The 14,738-nt window shown below is 44.2% G+C and overlaps 1 protein-coding gene across 3 annotated transcripts in view; it reads right to left on the bottom strand.

Annotated features, from left to right (window-relative positions):
- Positions 1-1,762: 1,762 nt before the first annotated feature.
- epha3 (eph receptor A3) overlaps positions 1,763-14,738 on the bottom strand; it is a 75,031-nt gene continuing 62,055 nt past the window's right edge. For 2 of the 3 annotated variants that reach the window (XM_030342709.1, XM_030342710.1), the window contains exons 15-18: positions 14,355-14,504; positions 13,429-13,622; positions 9,158-9,313; positions 1,763-4,519 (exon numbers count right to left, since the gene is read on the bottom strand). In XM_030342709.1, the coding sequence (XP_030198569.1) occupies positions 4,411-4,519; positions 9,158-9,313; positions 13,429-13,622; positions 14,355-14,504 (609 nt within the window). In that variant the 3' untranslated portion in view covers positions 1,763-4,410. Of the gene's footprint in view, positions 4,520-6,496; positions 6,603-9,157; positions 9,314-13,428; positions 13,623-14,354; positions 14,505-14,738 lie in introns of all 3 variants that reach the window. The other variant, XM_030342711.1, reaches the window with a different exon arrangement.

Below are 14,738 nucleotides of genomic sequence, written 5' to 3'. Positions count from 1 at the left end.
TACTGAGTTAATGAGCGGGCTCATCTATTCCTCCTGTGGACATCCCACACGGTTAGTTATTCCCTAAAATATTTCCATTGAGAAGTTTTAACAGCTAGGGGTTGGGTTCACCTTTTGCCCTCAGCCATTCCTCAAGTGAGATTATGAGGAAAAGACAATAAAAGCACTGAAAGAAATGTGCTGTTATAAATAGTGACCAGCTAAATTTAAAACCTTAGGAGACACCCAATGCCCAGTTTAATACAATGGTTATGATGATAAAGCACATGCTGTGTTTATAGATATATTAATGCTGTGTTCTGTACAGAATGCCACAAACACAAACTACGCATTTGAGGGAGCTAGACTGATTAAATTTTGAAGTAGAAAAAACAAAAACATAAAATGAATCAACTGTCTGGTGACCCTAACCAGGGAAAAAAAATACATTCCTTTAAAACGTGTAATAATTCATGTCAGTTACCATGTGGATAGCATTAACCGTTGTATTGAGTTAGAAACAGCCTCGCTGAGTGACGTCCAATCCAAATCGATTGGATTCAGTAGACAGGATTTCCAGTGAAGATGGAGAGGTCAGACATGAAGAGAAGTACAGCAGCATATCAACAGTCACATTCCCTGCAAGTCTTTTCTTCATTAAACTCTTGGCCAACTCGCATTCTGTACCAAACACTGGATCTTCAAAGTAATGAAAACTTATCCTTGATTGGGTTAACATGAGCAAGAATAGGATCATGCGCAGGAGCAGTCACACGCTGTTTGCCCTCATCTTTGTTTGCATTCGGATGCATGAATTAATCATTCTTGAATGTTTTCATTTTTAACCCGAGCCATGCGCTTTTTATGATTGAATAATCATGTGACAAATTCTTACAGCCCTTACTTTTTAAAGATGATTTCGAAAGTTTGCGGCTTTGCAGCAACTGCTGTGTTTATAGAGACATGAAAAAGGCCATGAAAGAAGACATATAAATACATAACATCTATATTTTATTACTCTATTTTGTTGCAATTAATCACAATTGTCTTATTATGGGTGTAAACAACCAAAGTATTTTGCTACTTTGTGTGTGATGAAATTCAACACTTTTGCGCAGTCGACCATTGACAATTAAGTACAATTGACTTCTTGTTTTGGAAGCCCAACTTGCATTTGATTTTCTTACTAACATGTAGATGTGTTTATGTCTTTTTTTTCAGAATGATGCTGAATGGCATAATGCATAGGACAACATGTGTGCTTGGCTATAGTTAAGGAGAATTACACTGCTTACACACAGTGTTGAAATCTGCTTTGGGACATATCCAGTCTCACACATCTTGTTTTTGTAAAATATTTTGAAAATATTTATTATAAAAATATAAATGTTTCCACTACAAATTGTTTTACATTAGTTAGACAAGGCAATCTATGTTTTCATGCACACACAACGCACAACCAAGTCCCCACCCAACCACCCTAACCCCTCTTACACACATAAACACACAAACACGCACACTGACATCGTGACACACACACACACACACACACACACACACACACACACAAACACACACACACTCAACGTCCACCAGGGACAGACAGGTAGGTCTGTAGGAAGAAAAGGAAGGTCAGTTGCATAACAGTATTGCTCTTTCAAATGTCAACCATTTTGTAAAGTAAGTAAAAACAAACAAAAATGAAACATAACGCTGCCACATAACTTATGAATATATTACCTGAAAAAGGGTTACGATGCACTGTAGAATGTTAACAAATAAATAATGAAACCATAATTGCTTTTTTATTGTAGAAAAGAAAAAAAACACCAGACAACAATTATAACTCAAAATAAGATATAATAAAAAAATCTCTTTTTTTAATTAAAAATGTTGCACTTTTTTGTTCACTCTTTTATACATAGTAACATTTGTACAAAGGGGTGGTCATGTGGTGGTCTCCATGACTCGCTACTGTTATCTTTCTTCATTTTGTTATCGTTATTAGTATTTTGTACATTATGTACACGCTAATTTGAGTACATAACAGCCACACAAATTTTCTTCAGAAGCATACAAATCTTCTCTGTTCCCTGGCTTCAAATCACGTGAACAGGAAAAATGCTTGGGATTTGACTACCAGTTATGCTCTGCAGCAGCGATAGGACGAAAACAAGAAATGAAAGCAAAGTGCTTAAATAGTGGATTAGAGAGAACGGGGCCAACATAATACCATGTTTGCCCCTTCTTATAATAACAAACCACTGCCCGGTACCTTCCTTGCACACAAAACCTGCCGTTTGTTAAACAATACTGACGTAAGAGTACAACATTGTTGCATTTTTTTGGTCGTTACATTGGGCATGTTGACAAAAAGAAAAAAACATACAATGACGTCAATGTCCTGTAAGTGCTAAGATGAAAGTACTCTGCCAACAGCGCTGCATTGCACCAAGTATCACGTTGCCGTAGATCCAGGTTTTTTCTACGTGTTAACCTGTATAGATATGCTGCATGGCGTAACATCAGACAGCCACTTGAAACAGTTTTGAACACTGAATCATTTGGAAGGAAGATCTTGGCACACGCCTAACCTGGACCAACTATATAAAAATAATAACATGTTGTCAGTGATATTCCCTTATTAATCTCATCGGTAGTCAGGACGGACGTCTCAAACAAAATACAAATATATGTTGTTGTTTTTTTGCTTTTTTTTTTTTTTTACAGACAACAGTCAACTGAAAAAAGAGAAGTTCCTGGTGAAACACGGCAACTGGGAGTAATTTATCTCTTTCACTTTCCTTATGACTTCGCTCAGAAAACCTTTCCTTATCTGAGGCGTTCTTAAACCTGTCCAAAGACAATAGTCCATTTGTATTTGCTCAAAGAACACATAGTTATTGAATGAATTTCTTTGAGCTCCACAGAGACCGAATAACATATATTTGGAGAACTGCAAGAATCCTGCATATGAATTATTTATATCCAAGCCTCTCAAAGTGATTTCAAAACAGTGTAGATGATGAGCACCTGTTTTTAAACTTAGTTTAGAAGAGGTCTCAAAAGAGTTTTCAATGTTAATGAATCATTCCCACACGTGAAATCATTTGCACAGAAAACAAAACAACCAAAAAGGATTGGATTACTTCACAATTTACCACCCGTCTGTGATGCATAATCTGCAAGTCAATCTATCACAGCAGATAGTGTGAACATTTCATTACCCACAGGTTTTTAAATTACTGTCATGGTAAAAAGAGGCAAATAATCATTGAAAAGATATGTGCATGGTTGGTTGGTTTCAGTACATAACATCGTAACATACACACTATTGCATCTTGGCTGAACATGAGTCCTTTTCCATACTCTTCCTCGCTCCCACTATCCGTTGACCTGTCATCCCCTCTCATTCAGTCCCTCTCAACAATACTAGTGGTGTTTGAAGTGTGACTTTAGTTCCTGTGCGTTTGAAAGCACACCATTTTGACGCACGATATACATGTGACAGACAGATGCATGGGCTATATGGATGAGACAATACGATTATAATGATTATTATTAGTAGAATTATTGCTTCAAATGGCACACCCGTTGTGTAAAATATTGCAGAGGCTAGAGCTACAACGTAAAATGGCTTCGTTATTAATCTAGCTGTGTGTATATGGTTATATGGTGATCTAGGGTTCTCAGATGACCGGTAGACCGAACCTCAACCCCCACCGAACCTCAACCCACCCTTCGGCTCAACGTCCGGCCGGGAGAAGGTTCCGGAGCCAGCGCTGCTGCTGTCTGCCGGCATCTTTTATGCAAGACATCACAAGATCCGTCCCTTTATGGATTGGACAAGAGGGGCCGGTGGCTCTCCTCTTCAGGTTGCAGATCACAGGGGCAATATCAAAACACCCTGTCCCAAGCCCCGCCCCACCCCACACACACACACACACAACAACAACAACACTCCTTGGCACATTGTCTTTCCCCCCCCCCCCCGCATCACTCTTCCGCTATGTGTCCGTAAGGCCTCTCATCGTGGACAAGTTAGTCGCTTCAGGAGTCGGCGAGCTTTAACAAGCTGGCAGGACTTTTGCTGGATCCCTGTTACCCCGGCGACCCGGGTTATGACATCATATTTGACTGGACCGATATATACATATAAACATATAGATCTATAGATGTATATTTATATATCTATATATCTTTATATATATAAATGTCGTCCCTCTCTCATTACTACATTCAATCTTTTTCAGTGTTTTATCTCCATGGTGATGGCCACTGTGTTGGCAGAGCAGTATCCCCGCCCCTCCGACCCAGTGGGACCGGTCCCGACAGACCAGGCTGGGCCGTGCCGTCATTGCTCAACCTTTTAGTATTGTTCTTGTTTCTTTTTTTGTACACATGCTTGTCTTTTGTGTTGCTGGGATGATGTTAAACCGGCACGGGGCAGTTCTTGGTGTGGGTGTCCAGGGATGCTTTCAGGCTGCTCACAATGTTCTTCTGAGAGCCGCCAAGGGTTCCTCCGGCCTTCTTCAGATCCCTTTGGAGAGCGGGAGGGACGGGGAGACAGAGCGAGAGAGAGAGAGAGAGAGAGAGAGAGAGAGAGAGAGAGAGAGAGAGAGAGAGAGAGAGAGAGAGAGAGAGAGACAGAGACACAGAGCGAGACAGATATATATATATATAGAGAGAGAGAGAGAGAGAGAGAGAGAGAGAGAGAGAGAGAGAGAGAGAGAGAGAGAGAGAGAGAGACAGAGAGAGAGATAGAGGCAGAGAGGGAGACATAGATACAGAGAAAAAGCGAGCGATAGATAGGGAGAGCGAGAGGGAGAGACAGAGAGAAAGAGAGAGCGAAAGACATTGAGACAGACAGGGAATGAAAGATATGGAGAGAGTGAGAGCAAGGGACGGAGAGAGATACGGCCAGATAGAGAGAGCGAGAGAGATACCGAGAGGGATACAGAGAGGGATAGGGTGATACGCACAGAGAGATAAACAGAGATCCAGAGGGAGCGGGACGGACAGGGAGGGAAGAACAAGTGAGACGGGGAGATAGAAAATGACATTAGCACAACGTGAAGACGTGACATCTCGTGTGACATTAATGACATGCACCCGCCACTGCTCTGCTCCACCGTCTCCACCCCCCGCATCCGCCCTTTCATCCGTCACTCACAGGACGGCCACGTCGGTGCAGAAGGCCACCGGGCCGCCATTAGATCAAAAGGCTGGGGGGGGGGGGGGGGGTCATGAGTCGCCGTACATACTCCATCGCTAACAATCAGGGAGGCAGGGCTGGGTGGCCTGGGGGGCCGGCTTGGGGGGCTACGCCGACAGCTGCTATTATGCCGCTGTCATTGGCAGACAATGGCATGCAAAACGCAGCCGCGGGGATAAAAACAGTGAAGTGTCCTGTGTGCGATGCATATCACACTAACGTGTGTTTCTGCACCGGGGTAGAAAGGGGGTCACCTGGAGGGGGGGGGGGGGGGGGGGGGGGGGGAGCAGGGGGGGCAGAGCAGCACCCAGTACGATGAGATAAGACTCGGCTGTAGATAAATGCAATGCAGCAAGAAGGGGGCTCATGAAACGATTGCAATAAGTTGCGTGCGTTGACTGTAAAACACATTAGTATGCAGTTAACGGGATGAGCTCGTGAGGATCACTTGGATAGTATTTCTCGTGTGAGGAGATCGTTTTTTTAGACCAATGGATAAAATATAGATGCAGACAGACATACACACACACAAGCGCACGTTCTTTCTTTCCAAATGCAGTATAGGTGATGCATAGCTTTTGGGGGCTCGTTTGCGATGTTCACTCGGGGATTGTATTAGTAAAAAGCATTGTAGCGGTACAGTTAATGCGCCACACTGTTGCAATCGAATTACGGTAATGCAAGCAGTAAGTTTGTTGACGGGCAGAGCTGGATTGAGACGTTGTCAATTATGTTATGGGAAACACACTGATGGGCAGTCGCCAAACGACTCTGCAATATAGACCCAAAATCAATGGCTGGGGTTCCACTAGACCCTGAAGTGCCCTTTCAAAACTTTGGAACATAACTTTTATAATTCATTAATTATTAAATTTGTTCTGTGCAATATTGCTGCATTCATTGGTACTATACGCTACAGGTTACCATACTTTTTCAACAAATTTGGTCTATACATTAATCATGTGACACTGACTGACTGACTTATAGTATACTATATTTGTAATACATTTGAATAAATGCAATTAAATAATCACTTAGCAGACTGATAAATATGGTCATGTAAAAGTTACGTAATTACTCCAAATATGTGGACGAGGTTGTGTGGAAGGAAACACTGAGATGTTTTCCCAAACCAAGCCATCAATTTTGAAAGGGTCATGAAGATGAAAGCCCATGAGTGGTTGTGGCAGATTAAATAGTCGAAGGAGAGAGGATTAGGTGGAGGAGACAGGGGACGGGGTGGGGTTGCGAGGGAGGGGGAGGGCGGGGGGGGGGGGGGGGGCTGTTTTTATCTCCACCCACCATCCAGAGCCAGAGGAGGAGGAGAGGCTAGAGAGTGGTCATCCCCATGGACGGCTCCCATTCGGGGCAGGAGGCGGGAGTGATGTGGACCTCGGTCACAACCATTCTACCGAGACACATCGGGGACCCAGTGAGGTTAGCACAGGCAGTCAACTGGAGCATGTAGCATTCAGCTATGTATGGTGATGTGTCCTCCTGGAGTCTGAGAACGTCTTTGGAGCCGATTTCTGATGTGTGTGTGGTGTGTCGTTACTGGTCCAAAGGGTTTTCTAAATGGTATTTAGATGTAGCTTCTTCCAATTGGGCGGGTCTTTCCCTTGATTTAGCTAATTTGTTTTGAATCCATATGTGGAAGTGATTTTGGGAACCAAAGACATCATGTGATAGAATGAAGGTGAATATGATGTGCAAACCAACAACCAAACAGTCTCTGCAAGATTAAATAACAATGACATATGAAAAATGTAGAGCAACGTAAACAACAAAAAAAGATGTAAACTAAGAGATAAACACAACAACAAACATCAGAATATTGTGCCAGACAGTGTGTTATGCATAACAAAAACATTACACCTTTTTCATGCCATTATTATGGCACAGCATTTTGTCTGAAAGGGCTGGGCCTTTGATTTACCTTCACTGATCTGTTTGCTTCCAGACTATAAAGCGCTCAGAACAGATCAATCAGCACAGATCAATCAGCACAGAACAGCTGTGTGGGATGAGTTGAGTTGAAGGTCATGAATGGTCATGGCCTTGTGCTGAATAACAAGCACTGAATTAAGACTTCACAAATCAATAGAGCAATGCAAAGCGCAGGCCAAGGCCGGGACGGGCCTGTAATGGCATTTAGTCTGTAGCTGAGCTAGCCTCAGCTGTGTTAGCCCCGGCCTTCACTCGATTGGATACTGCACTGATCCAATTTTGCATCGGCAAGGGAAATAGCCATGTATGAAATGATCCATTTAGGGTCAAAGTCACATCTGTGACTTATGCTGTCAATAGCCATGTCGTTTTCTTAAAAGTCTGCAGCGCAAGCTCTCTTTCCTGTTACTGACAGCAAATTGGCAGGGGACACACTCTGTGATCAAGCACATCCCATGATTAAATGTCGGAGGCGAGGGGCTCGGAGGAAAGGCGATACAGTCCTCTGGCCTTGATCCTTCACCACCACCATACCTCCACCCTCCTACCTATGGATGCTTTGATCACGCTGATTATCCTCGTCCTATTATTTAAAATGTCACATCCCAACACAATTAGCAAACCAGCTGGCCAGCCCCATTCTGTCTCGGCGTACTTCTCCCTGCTTAAACGCAGGAGAGCCTTCTGATGGGCCAAGCATACTGTAATGCATCCACAAATGATTTGATTCCCATATACCCTCTCTTCCTTCTACCACGTGCTGACGTGTGTGCATAAAAAACACAGAGGTGCAGATGTGTTTATTTGCTCTATGATTTATTATTTCTAGCATTTTAAGAATAAGTCGCTGCCTTTGAAAGTTATGCCATAACTTAGTCTCTGTTTGTGGAGGATGAGTGAATTAAAGAGAGCACATTCAGGACCCAGAGACAGCCTCCTACGTTCTGTCAAACTGCAATGGTTGTCACGTTGTTGCAATACAGGGTGAGAGAGAGCTAGCGACAGAGCTGATGCATGGCCAGACATACGGAGACAAAGTATGCGAGCTCGCATTTCATTCCACTGTTTGCAAATTGTGTGTTGACACATTTTCAAATAACCGCATAGCCACATTCAAGGTCTTAGAGACGTTTCTCTGAAGGGTGCAGTTGCCCAACATGTGATTTCTCAGCCTGTTTTGGGACAGCTCTCTCAAAATGTTGCGCAATGCATCTACTTTTCGCACTCATTCTGTATCACTCAAATAAACAACATGTCAACTTTACCCTAACTTTCTTAATATTAGAAAGTATATATAAGTGCCACACTCAAGAGTCAACTGCACATCCTTAGCTGATAATGCAGGTGGCAGGTGAGAGGGGTGGTTGTTTATGTCATTGTCTCTAAATAATCAAGGATACTAGGTATAGTGGGAAGGTCTACTCCATTGTATTGACTTGGGAACTTGATGTGCAGGCTTTTCTACACTAGAGTGACAACATAAACAAATACTTATGTGTTTATCGGCAGGTCAAACAACTAGTTGCACTTGGTGCAAAGAGTGGAGAGAGCGGGCAATCGTGCTCTGGCCCGTTACAGATCAATTGTAACTTACATAAAAATGCTCTAAAGCATAAGTTTCTCTGTGCTCTCATACGCAGCCTCATTCAATGTCTGGCACTTCCTTTTTAGCAACAGACCCAGATTGCGGTACAAGTCAAGAACCTTGTCCAGTCCCTAAGGAGTACTTACACCCTGTGAAGCCCTTGACGTACTTGCAGCTTAAGCTGAAGTCCCAACAAACACCAACACCTAACTTTAGAAAGTGGGTTGGAGTGGGCCAACACCACAACGACAGCCAACACGCATTGATGGGTATGACACAATGGCTCGATGCTGGTGTTGTTTGGGGCAGTTTTCAAGCACTTAAAACGCTCTGAATTCTGGGCACGGATTACTGAGGAGAACCTGGAAATCACGATGTCTGTCATCTGTGTGTCATATGTGTGTGTTTGGTGTTATGCCAATGGTCCTTACTCTGTAGAGGTCTTGGGCATGGTGTCACAGGAGCTGTAGCAAACACCAGAGAAGGCTTCCTTGCAAGGCAGCGTCCTCATTCCATCCATCCAGTCTCCTACGGTGTCCCACGATGTCGCCTCTGAGGTGCTCTGTTCCAGCAGTTGATTGGTTGGCCTGGGAGATAAGAAGGGTTGCATGTGTTAAACATGTGGCATGTTCTACAGATATCGCAACATTAAAACCCCGATTGATTAAGTTGATAATATACATCACTCTAGCCTGGCTCCGCCCGCCTAAGCACTTCCCCTCAATTTTAATTTCCCTTCAGTACTACGTCTGGTTTTGCGGTATATTCGCGGGTTTTCTCCTTCCAAATTTTGTGCGTCCAAACAGCGAACACAGGGAGTGGCTGAGAACAATGACGTTAAAGTAGTATGAGAGTCTGGTAGGACTAGGCTAACGTCACTCTGTGTAGATTGTACAAAATGGTTCAGTAGATTTGCGGGGAACGCACAAGGGTACAGTGTTTTGGAGGGATAAGGAATGAGAGTGGGAAAGCAAAAAAAAAGCAAAAAGTCTAACATTGTATTGACAATTTTCACATCGTAAAAAACACATTTGCATGGTTACGACATACATGTACCTATAAAACCACCTGCAGAAACGCTGGTGAAAATGCCTTTCCTGTATGTACTCCTAACGCCATGCATGGTTTATGGTCTTTGAGTTCGAGTAGTGGGTGTCAGACAGAAATAATTCATATAACATGCACTCAGAATAATGATAAGTAGTAAGTAACCATGGTCGACTTCAGCTTAATTGTATTCACACTCCATGCATACTGCACTTGGCCACATTATTTTTATGTTGACAAGTTTTAAATCAATCAAATGAAGTGCTCAGCTGACTTAAGAGTAAACAACCATCACTCCTCGTTCCAGAAAGGAGAGGCAGTGGTAATTAAATTGTTACTCACTAAAAAGTAGATTACACGCAACCATATCATGACTGTTATGATTACCGTTTGTCATTAGATAGACTGTCAGAGCTTATAAAGAGATATAGCTTTAAACATAATAAGTGACAATAATAACATAGACAGGAACACCAGAGTTTTCAAATATACCAAATTTCCGTGCATGCTTTAGTGCAGATGTACTGATCGAGATGAACCATATTTAAAAGTGGGTCATTGGGGCCTGTTTGCTCCTACGAGGAACCTTTGGTAAGACACAAGTGTCGGGCATATCAGACACAGACACTTGATATGATGCACTGAAAACATGCTCGCAGAGACCACCGACACCAGTCGGGGGATCCCCCCAGGGAATAGATCCTGTGGAGTCGGTGGGGACAGGACACGGAAACCAGGGTATTGGTGTCTCTTGGGAAATACTATTCATAGCTGTGTAAATAAACTCATTAGCATACAGGGAAGTCCACTCCCGTCTAACTTATTTGCACTGTCAGGAAGGTCAGAAACATGTTGGAGTGTGTGTCGGAGGTTGGCTTAATGTGTTGTGTATGCTAATTTTTGACTTTGTTTTGGGTTTCTGCAATTGCGTGAGTGTGTATTCATGGATGCATCTGCTTGCTTGCATGTGTGTGTGTGTGTGTGTGTGTGTGTGTGTGTGTGTGTGTGTGTGTGTGTGTGTGTGTGTGTGTGTGTGTGTGTGTTTTTGTGTCTGGTGCTCATGTATGCCTGTGTTTTCATCTGTTTGTGTGCGTGTGATTGGCATGACCCGGTCAGCTGGAAATATTCCTGAACGGGATGTGGGCCAGATGCATATTCCAGGGCAAAAATGTGCTTGCAGATTCGACCGGTTTGCAGGCTGCAAGGGAAATGTTGCTCAGATGAAATAAGCACACAGAAATCAAATATCTTCTATAAAGGGAATCTGAAAGAAAAGGTTGGATCGGGGGACGAAACGAGGGCGAAGAAGTGGGTGCCTGTAAGCATGGGTAGGGGAGCGGCGGGGTAGGGGTGTGTGTGTATGGTGTGTGTGTGTGTGTGTGTGTGTGTGTGGGAGGATGGGTGGTGGGGGTGCTCTTATCTCCCGTAACCCTCCAAAAACGGTTCTAGGCTGTCTGTGTACACAAACAAGCTGTTCAAACCCCGGGTATTGATTTTCTCCAGGAGCTCCATCTTCATCGGCCCACTCCGCCGCTCCCTGCTCTGCCGAGAGGTAAACTGTGGATGACCTTGCATCCCTCGCTTTCCCAAACTCTTCTCTTTTAACTTTTTTTTGATATTTATTTCATTCCTCTCCAGCTTTCACCCGACCCTCCGAAATCGTCTCGGAGGCTGGAGGCTCAATCGCTAAGACGAGAGAGGAGGGAACTGGGGGGGGGATGGAACGGGAACAAAGCAGCGCGATGATGAAGGCGAGGCGGAGGGGAGCAGAGGATGGGGTGGGGGGGAAATGAAAGAATAACCGGTGTGTCGGAGCGAGGGGGCCGGAGCGGAGAGGGTAGCCGTTGGGATGGGAGCTCGGTGCGCCCGTTGGCACGTCTGGCTCCACGAACGAAGAGTGGAGAGGAAAGAAGATTGGAGGCAAGTACACATGCATACTTGCAGAGATGCATACAAACGTACATATTTACATACATACACATGCATACAGGCATACATATTTACGGTACATACACGAATACATTCACACACATACATACATATAATACATACATATAGGAAGACACGTATATGCAGACACACATCCATGGACACCACATTATCCATCATTTGTTTTGGTTCTATTTGGGTGGAGATACAAGGAATGAGACCATTTTTTTAATTTGCGGACTCGATCATCAATGAACTCTGAGAAAGTGCAAGTGCTTGGCCAGAGGAGGACACGAAGGACACAGGCAGAGGAATTATTCCGTCTCAACATTAGTCCAGAACCACGTGTGTCAGACCTCCTCTGGGCGGGCAGTGCTTGTTCGGACGGCGGTGAGGTGTGTGTGTGTGTGTGTGTGTGTGTGTGGGGGGAGGGAGGGGGGAGGGGGGGAGGGAGGGGGGTAGTTCCATTAACCACGATGACTGTGCCGAGACAAATGAGGTGTGTGGAGCTTGAGTGCAGCTGCTCCTGCTGTGGGCGCGCGCACACAACACCCACACCCACAAAGACAATTTGCACACACACACATGCACACGCACAGCCACAAACACACACACAACACTCTCTCGCACACACACACACACACACACACACACACACACACACACACACACACACACACACACACACACACACACACACACACACACACAGACAACACACTCACACACACACATCCTGAGAAATGCATAGTTTCCATAAATCACCACCGCCCCCCCCCCACAGCAAGTCTGTGCTTGCCCAGTGTTAAAAGCCAATCAGGAAAATTACACGCGAACTCCAAGGGACCTATTTTCACTTTCTTAAGAAATCATTAGTCAATGTTATGAGCTCTGACGTCTCCATAATACCGCGGTCGGATTCTGGGAGAGGCCCAGTGCACGGGGACCTCTCCCCCTCCCTCCCCTACCCAGGACAGGCTCCCTGACTCTGCATGGGGTACGCCTGCTTCAGGAAGCCCCTAAATCAGAGCACGGTGGTCCATGCTAAAAAAGCAGATCATTAATATTTACATTTGACTACTGGAAATGGACCATTTAATAAAGGAAAACCTAATATCAAATGAATACATAAATAAGTACAAAAGTTTGTGTATTACACAAAAAAAATGAGCCGCTGAGATTAAGTATGTCATTAACTTGACCCATACCAAAATGAAACGCAGCAGCTATAATTTCCCATAGCAGGAGACGTGCTTCATAACATCCTGTACAGACAGGAAGTTAGTTGTGCTCGCCAACTGTAAGAATTAGGCCTAGTGTAAATATAGAAAATGGTGATTATTTATGACAACTACAATCACAGCAAAAATCTGAAAAGAGAATGGTAGGCAAAAAAGAGCAGGAAATCTTCTGTCAAGAGAAGAATCCAGAAAGTCCAACCAGTGACGATGTACCCATTCATTCTATAATTAACGATACATTAAGGAAACTCTGTTGGAAGAACGCTCTGATTTAAAGTTGTTTACGACAATAATTGTTTTCCATATAATCGCCAAATCTCAGTCAATTCCAAAGTCACAGATGGTCCCAGACACAATGGGCAAAACCTGGCAAAACCTTTGAAGACTTCAAAGCTATGTGCGGTCGACTGGCACGCTTCCTCACTTCAAACAAAGCTCTAACTCATCCCATGGTACGGCTTGTGTGATGATATACTCTATGTTACCTGGAGGTTGTGTTGGCGGTGATCTTGAGGGTCCCGGGGTTGCGGATGAGCTTGTCCAGGATGCTGACGATGTGCTCGAACTTGGGCCGGTTGTTCCTCTCCTTCTGCCAGCAGTCAAGCATCAGTTGGTAGAGGGCAGCGGGGCAGTCCATGGGCGGGGGCAGGCGGTATCCCTCGTCCACTGCCTTGATCACCTGGGCGAGGGCAAGCAAGAAGGACGGTTTAAGATGAGATCAGAGGCGAGATAAGATAAGGTGGTTGCCCTGTTTACGCCAGAGAAATCTCTAGCTCCTGCCACCCTCTTTTTTTTCTCGCTGTTTCGATTGTATCTAGAGTCAAATCAAAGGTGTTTACACGAAAGGCACAACACACACACAACCCCCTCAGCCTGCTAACACACAGGGGGATGTTTATGAGGGATCGCTGCTTGACACAGCTTTCAGGTTTGTAACCACATCCATGTTTTTTTCAAAATCTCTGAGAATGGGCAGAGACATGGTGACCGTAGGGGTACCGGTTTACATTGCTTCATCTCTCGTAGGAATGTAGCCTGCTAGGAGAGAGAATACATCTCTCTTTGATTCAGAATCTCACAACCGTTTTATTCGATTTGTGATTTGAAGAGAAATTCAAAACACTTGGGTCGACAAGATCAGCCAGATCATGGCAGATGGGAATGCGGCTTTCACAGCAGAAAGTACAGGACACTCAATACAATACAGCAATACAAATTAAAAAATGAACATCCAAATAACAATACAACTCCAAGAAAATATTGAAAACATATAAATATATCTGTATTAATACAATACAATAAAAACATGATCCCTTTTTTCCTTCCTAAAGTCTCAGTAATTACATGGGTGATGAATCCATTGCTATATTGTTTCATTATTTCTTTCAGGTTAGTGAGAGCTTGTACTCACGTCCTGATTGGACATCTCCCAGTAGGGCCGCTCCCCATATGACATCACTTCCCAGAGCAGGATGCCGTAGCTCCAGGCGTCACTGGAGGATGTAAACTTCCTGTAGGCTATGGCCTCAGGTGCCGTCCACCGGATAGGGATCTTACCGCCCTGACAAGGGGAGATGGAAGGAGATAGTGTGAGTTATAGCTGTCAGTCCGTCTGCGGAACACACTGCACTCTATGTATGGGAGTCTGCACAAACAACACATACCGACGATGAAGGCCAAGTTTTCTTTAGCGAACACAATGTTACCCTCACCTTACATCACATTTGTGATGCTGCTTTACACATTTCCTTATCCAACCTCCTTTTTTCCTTTCCATTTCCCAGACTCCATACTA

Source organism: Gadus morhua, chromosome 20, assembly GCF_902167405.1.
Source record: "Gadus morhua chromosome 20, gadMor3.0, whole genome shotgun sequence".
Lineage (NCBI taxonomy): Eukaryota > Metazoa > Chordata > Actinopteri > Gadiformes > Gadidae > Gadus > Gadus morhua.
Note: the sequence above shows the minus strand (reverse complement) of the source record. Positions and strands in the feature narration are given on the sequence as shown.